General features: G+C 32.3%; 1 protein-coding gene across 1 annotated transcript; it reads right to left on the reverse strand.

The window, feature by feature from the left end:
• Positions 1–4,775: 4,775 nt before the first annotated feature.
• Positions 4,776–6,803, reverse strand: LOC111024269 (putative WRKY transcription factor 46). The gene is made up of 3 exons (XM_088126199.1): positions 6,424–6,803; positions 6,175–6,309; positions 4,776–5,662 (listed from the first exon to the last, which is right to left on the reverse strand). Exons 1-3 carry the CDS (start codon positions 6,660–6,662, stop codon positions 5,110–5,112), a joined length of 927 nt encoding a protein of 308 aa, XP_087982325.1. The 5' UTR covers positions 6,663–6,803; the 3' UTR covers positions 4,776–5,109.
• Between the last annotated feature and the right edge of the window lie 818 nt (positions 6,804–7,621).

Raw genomic sequence — 7,621 nt, forward strand, 5'->3', positions numbered from 1 at the left:
AGCAATATTTTAAAAAACGTGAGCAGAAGCAAAACTTCACCTTAGTATTAGTGCATACAACAGTAAAACGTGGGAAGAAATTGATGTTGGAAGATCGTGGGAAGAAATGAAAGCGGCAATAAATCGTGGGTATATTTCCAACTATTTTGAATTTGAATCATGGATAAATCCACGCATTAATTAATTTAGAAATTGAAATTATCATAATCTTTTTTGTAATTAATATAGGCTATCCATGATAATGAGTGAATCAAGCGATTAAGGTTAAAATTGATATGAGACCCACAATAATTAAATGATTATGTCTACAATTTAGGGATTTAAATATTTTAGGTTGCAACAAAAAAATTTAACAATAATAAATATAAATGCAATAAATAAGGGTAAAATCGGTATTATAAAAAAATCCTACATCCAAAAATCTAAAAGTGTAAAATTAGAAAATTTTATATATTTTTATAAATAAGTTTCTAAAACAGTACTCCGAAGAAAATTATAAAGCATACTCATGTTCATATATTTTTAATAAGTAAATAAACAAATTACAAATAAGGAAAAACCAAATTTTAGGTTACCTTATATATATTATTTTTATCTCAAATTCAAGAAACTCTAATCTTTTTCTCCCTTAAAAATCACATATTACTTTCTCGCTTTTATCTCCTTCACCCCATCAAACCATAATCTTTCCCTTTCTCTCCCACTAAAGCTAGCTACCATTGTCGCCTTCCTCGATCCCTCCTTAACAGCATCAGACAGCGGCGACCTCCCTCGACGTTCTTTTCTGGTGACAGCATCAGCGATTCCAACCTCACGAAGGTTGGACCGTCGTGGTTTGCTGCGAATCGTCGAGGCATTGCAAATTGTTGAGGGGGTCGCTGCTCTCGTCCTTGGCCATCGCAGGTCGAAGTCAAGCTTATTGCATATTTGGGCGTCGGAGATTGGGCCTTCATGTTGGATCTGAGGACGTCACCGGGGCTAGGAGGGGGTGGTGGCTTAGAGTCCGTTCTGCAAAGCTGAGCTTTTCGGTTCGCTACCTCGGCCTTCTTACCCAATTTTCTCCCATGAACTATTTGTGTCAATGGATTAGTTCAATCTGAAAAGAAAGAGGAAGAACCTTGGATTTTCTTTTCGGGTAAAGAGACTTGAGGCCTTTTTTTCCCAAAAAAAAAAAAAAAGTTACAGAAAAATATTTGCTTAAAAAATATATATTATATAACCTTTTAGAGGGTCTTTTTATTTAAATATTTGTAAATTAAAAAATTGTCATTACAATTAATTTCTATGGTATTTATCAACATAAGATAAAATATGTAATTAAAAATTTTAAATAATCAACCAATCTGAGGTTCAACTGATTAAGGCACCTAATCTTTGATCGTAAGATTGTGAGTTCAAATCTACTACACAAGAAGTAAAATAATCGAAACATTTATTAGATGGTTAAATTAAAACTAAGGGTGCATTTGATTGGTGATCTAGACACATAAATTTGAAAACAATAGATTTAATAAAAATATAGTTGTATTATTTGTTTTTTGTCTTTTCCATTTGTATTTGTTAGCAGTTTTGAAAATTGAATCTCAATTTAAAAATTGTTGAAACCTTTGTTTAGTAATATATTTATAAACTAGTGGTAAGTTACCAATTAAATATTGTGTTAATCACAATAATACTAATCAATATATTATATTACTTTATAATATTATATATTATATAATATATTTATTTTAATTTTAGTAAAAATTAGGTGAATTTATAAAATGAAATCATATATTTATGAAAGTTTGATCCTTTTTAATGTAATTCTTTATTTTAAAGTTTCAAATCTGAAAAACTCCAAAATATAAAAATATGTTGTTTTAAGAATTTATACTCTTTTTCACAGGATCTGTAAACAGTTTTAAAAAACAAATATGTCAAATACGTATTTACTAAATTCATTTGATTGAGTGAATCTAAAAACAATAAACAGAATTCGGATTACATACAAACACGCTCTGAATTATTTATCTAAATTTGGAGATTAAGCCATTTGAATATTTGAAAAATAAATGTATAGTGAAAATGTTGATCTTAGTTTATGAGTTGGTGTCACGTACGTCTTCATCTCCTGGCTCAAGATTCACTTGCACATAAAAATTTAGCACCGAGTGTGTTACTTTGCCATATACATTCCAATGCCTAAATTAGAACTTGAGATGGAAGAAACAAGTATGGAGCAAGTAGAGTCAAGATGCACGAATCTTAGTGAGAGTCCGCTTGAGAGTACGTGTGTCGAGCTTTTTTATCTCGAGAGAGAGAGAGACTTAGAGTGTGGAGGGCGGTCCCAAGTGATCGTGGACACCATCGACATTCTCCTTCCTCCTCTGTTCCATAGGAAAGTAGGCACAACGGCGTTCTAGACGATCCTTTGGAGCGTATCGCAATTTGGGCATAGGGTGGTAGCACCCTGACCACTAACTGTCAAGTGTGCGCTCGGCCCCTCCAATGGGTGCGCTCGAATTTTGGGCTCAACGTGCTTGCTTCTATTTAGCCTGGCTTTACGCGACTTGATTGGAGCTTGGACGTGTGTTGCCTTAGATTTTCTCACGAACATGAATAATGACTTGATTGGAGCTTGGACGTGTGTAGCCTTAGATTTTCTCAAGAACATGAATAATATTGTGTAGTGTAAAAAAAAAACAAGAAATGTTCCTAGGAAACGAAAGGATAAATTTAAAACAATATAAAAATAAAGGGCAAAATAAAAATATAAAATTTCTTTTTCTGTCAAAAAAAAAGACAATTTTTTTTTAAAAGTGATATTTATTCAATTTAACGAATAAATGGAAAAGAACAATTACAATAGATAAATTAAAAAAAAAAAAAAAAAGAAAAAAGAAAGACAATGGTAGAATGAGGACTGAGGAGAGTATATTCCTTGTACACATTATTTTATAATCTATTTTCAGAAACATTTTAAAATTCTGCCAGTTCTTAAAAGTGAACAAAAGTTGTTCTAAGAAATCTATTTTATGTCTTTGAAATTAGCCAAGGACTGTTAGATATTGTCTTTTTTCCATAAAGATAATATATTTTTTTAGGGTATTAGAATTCAATCAAAGGAATAAAGATTTGAATTGATTTGAATTTATGCTCCCAAGCTTCTCCTTTTTCGGTACAATATGTGGGGTGGAGATTCAAATTCACGATCTTTTTGTCGAACATAGATGCCTTAACAATATATTCAAGTTGACAACCATAGTTGCGTTAAAACATATATGTTGACCAAAAAATCAGGGTTTGAAACACTCTCGTATATCTTTTACATCAAACCAAAAAAAAAATGAATTTATGATATGAGGTTACTAAGGTCCGTTTGATAATGTAACTGACGATGATACCCCAAGTATCTCTATAATGTATGATATTGTCTACTTTGGACATAATCTTCATGATTTTGTTTTTTTGTTTCACCCAAAAGACCTCATACCATCGATGGAGATAATTGTCTTCTCTCTTATATATAGTGGATCAATCTTTTCCCTATCAAATGTGATTTTGTTTGCATACTTTACAAACCCTAGAGATAAGGCATAATTTGTAATATTCTTATTTCTTGTTTTTTTATTTATTATTTTCAATTTTTTTAAAAATATAAGTGTTTGATAACTATTTATATTTCTCATTCTTAAGAAACGTTTCTTCAATTGTGTAGAAATTTTGGAAACAAAATCAAGTTTCGTTTTAGTTTCCAGTTTTCTCAAAATATAGATAAAAACATTATTTTATCATTTTTAACTGATAAAATGCATAATAAATGTCAAAAAGTAAATATGACATAAAATTTTTGAATATTTAATTTTCATTTAAAACTTTTACTTTTTAAATTTAGAATTTTAGAAAAAAAAAACAAGGAACTGTTACAAAACATGTTTATGTTTTTTCTCAATAAAAAAAAACAAAAAAACAAAAACAAAAAATGTTACCAAAAGAAATTATGTTTTTTCTAAAAAACGAGGAGACAAAAAACAGGAAACAGCCATGTAACCAAACAGACCCCAATGTTCCCATTTCTTATTTCTTACTTTTCATGAGTAACATAAGTATTTGATAACTATTATGTTTTTAATTTCTCATTAATGTTTCCAAAATTTTTCCAAATTTTCTATAAAATATTAAAACAACAAAATCAAGTTTATGACTTATTGATCTAGTTTCTTATTTTTTTTTGAAACATAAATAGAAGTGTTATTTTATCAATATTGACTTATAAAATGCATAATATATTTTGTAAATAATTATAACATAAACAATTTGAATATTTAATTTAAAAAATTAATGTTCATATAAAAATTTTCCTTTTTAATTTAAAAAACAAAAAATAATGGTTACCCATAAAAAAGAAAGAACAATAAAAAAAAATCCAATAAACTATGTCTTTTTTTATTATTATTAAAATAGAGGAAACGACTCACACAAACAGTCTAAACAAGCCCTAATATTTCATTCTAGAAATATTTTAAAAAAAAGTTAAACAAAAAAAAAAGTATATAAGTCTTTTTTTATTTTTAAGTATAAGTAGCTTTTATCCAACACGATACACAACAATTAATAATGACTTTTAGAGTATCAACCTAAGTTTAGCTCAATAGTAATTGACATTTGTCTCTAACCAAAGACATTATGAGTTTGAATCTCCACCTCCAACTTGTTGTACCAAAAAAAATTTATTTTTATAAATATGAATGCTGATTTATTTTTAAAATAATATATCAAGGTGAATCCCAATGTTAAAAAATTGCTTACTTTTGAAATATTAGTAGATAAACCAAATCTTATTATTCACTAATTCAAATACACAAGTTGTAAGAAACTTACCAAATTCCTACTTTATCCTAAAGGAATATCAATAATTACACTAAAAATTTGGTCTCCCAAAGGACCAACCAAAGAGCAAAAATAAAATTCAAAAAAAAAAAAAAAAAAAAACTGACCGGCAATGTAGGAGGCCTTCACATTCTCCCTCATCTCTCTTCAATGCTGGCTTATACAAATACACAAATCTTTTCTTTTCTTTTCTTTTCTTTCCCTCTCTTGTTTGTTTGGGAGGTGAGAAAATTTGCTTCAACAGAACAACTCCAAGTTATCAAAAGAGCAATACTCCTCCATATCTCCAATGGGGACATTTGACGCCGAATGAGGGACCGAAACGAACCCAAACTCCGAATCCCAAGCTGGATCGCCGATATAACACAATCCAAACGCATCCCTCGACTCAAACGTCGTCGGAGACAACACTCCCCCAAGCTCACTTTCCTCGAAAGGGCTATGATCTCCTCGAACTTCAGATCCAAACCATGGTGAAGGGACGCGGAAACGGAAGACACCACCGTCGACGTCGTCTGGGTTCTCGGATTTCACCCGAACAGCGTCCACGCCAAAGCCAGAGCATGAAGGGTCATGTTGCAATGGCATTTGTTCTTGTTTTGGTGGCATTGGGTGTTGAATTAATGGCTTTTGTTCTTGTGGTTTGGTTGTTACTGAATCAAGAACTCTGTTGCAAGTGTGCATTCCTTTGTAGGTTATGTCATAGATTGTTGGATCTTTGTCTGATTTTTGAACTTGTTTTGTTGCTAAACATCCTTGTGCATAGCGATGGGAGCATCTGAAATAGCCTCTGCAATTCCCAAACACGAGAAATTCAGTCCAAAAACGTTCGAGAGTGCGACTAAAGTTCTACATATGTCATTTTTCGACCTCGTCTCATCCCAAACAATCTCTCCGTTTTCAATGTCATGATCATCAAATTTCGACACTCACCAACAGAAAGTGTATAATTGAAAAATGAACTTCTCAAATCGTCAAACATTAAGGACCGAAACATATATCGACCTATCTTTCGTTTTTCAATCAATCGATCCTTTCCTGTTCCTGTTCTTCATCAAGCCTACTACCTTTTATAAACCGAATTGTAAATAACCCTAATGTTTTCATCGGATGGAACAAACACACCAATCCATGAAATTGAAACTTACCTCAAACCTAGAGTGACATTAATGATTGTTAAACCAAAACATATCTAGCAAATAGCAACTACTAGGAGGTTAATTAATAATCTTCTGTATAGATCGAATGTTCTAAGTTGAAATTTCTGCACTACATTAGGAGTCACTAAAAGCTGGTTCATACCTGGGGAATTTGGATCCAAGAATGTCTTTCTGGCCGTATTTTCTCCAGCTAAAGCCATCGCCGAGAGGAGCTTCAAGGCCGGCGCCTGAAGGTACCTTCACCTGCTCACTCCATTTTGATTTCCCCATTACCTTTCTGCAAAATCCCCAAACCAAACCAATCAAAAACCTCATCCAAACAGAAAATCGGAAAAAACCACAGAGAACTCGCAGAATCGAATCGAGCAGTTAGTTAAGAGTTAGCGATTACCTCTTCTTGGAGACGACGGCGGATTTGGGCGCGGCGGCGGTTACCTCTCCTCCGAGCGCCGAAAGCGCCTTCTCGTAGGAAGAGAGAATCTTGTCGATCAAGAGAATGCCTGCGGAAGAGGAAGGAGGGCGGAGATGATTCCTAAGTTGCTCGGCGAGCTCCTTCCCCTGGTTCAGCTCCTGGATTAGAGTCCTCTGCTCCATTAATGGCGGAAACTGAAGCTTCGGATTAAGGAGCATGGAAGAAAATGGCGGAAGAAATGGATGATGGGGGAATTATAAAGGGGGGGAAGATAGAGAGAGAAATCGTAAGATTGCGAAGGGAGAAACTGAGAGGAAAAGACAACGAAAAGAGAGGAGAAAAAATGGAATTCAGTGAACATTGAATTGGGGATTTTGGAAAAGAAAAGGTCCAATTTCATGACCATTTCAAAAACGCTAAATTGCACACACCTAACTCTCCGCACTCATTTCAAAAATTTCAATACTAATTTTCTGACGTTTTATAAATTTTTCAAAATGTTGAAATAATTCATAGGGAAGCTAACTTGTTTAAATTTGAAAACGTATAAAATATAGAAGGAGCTATCGTTTTTTTAAAATGGCAGATTGAGATAACCTTGAATAGACAATGGGATAAGAAGATTTTAAAGACAAAATTGTTAATGGTGAGTCGTTCTAGATTCTGACATGTCAAGTTTAAAATATTGTTATTATTATTATTATTTTTTAGCACAAGGTGTGGGGAGGGGATCGAACTCACCACCTTTATGGATATATGTCAATTACCGTTAAACTATGCTCGTTTTGACATTTCGCTTAAAATATTAATGGATGTTTGTCCTACGCAAAAATTTTTGGTACTATACTCTGTTCTATTTACTGCTTGCCACATCAGTAGTGTATTAAAAATTATGTGGGGTCTACATATTCTATTTATTGTGTAAGTGGGAGGGAGTATGGTACTCTTGTAGTACTAGAAATTTTCTTAGTTCTAACTTCTATCTTGTTCAACCACTGTTGAATGTTGGACGATTAAGGGAGAAATGTAAAATCAGATAATTTTTTTAAAAAATAATAATAATAAACTGTGAATTAAGATTTGAGTTCCTAATATTTTATTTTTAATAATTTAGCCTTAAAAACCAAACTTTGTTTTTATGGTTTGTAATTGTAGAAACGCGGAAGAGAGTGAGAAG

The sequence above is a fragment of the Momordica charantia genome (genome assembly GCF_013281855.1).
Source record: "Momordica charantia cultivar OHB3-1 chromosome 7 unlocalized genomic scaffold, Mcharantia_2.0 BLBB01000007.1, whole genome shotgun sequence".
Lineage (NCBI taxonomy): Eukaryota > Viridiplantae > Streptophyta > Magnoliopsida > Cucurbitales > Cucurbitaceae > Momordica > Momordica charantia.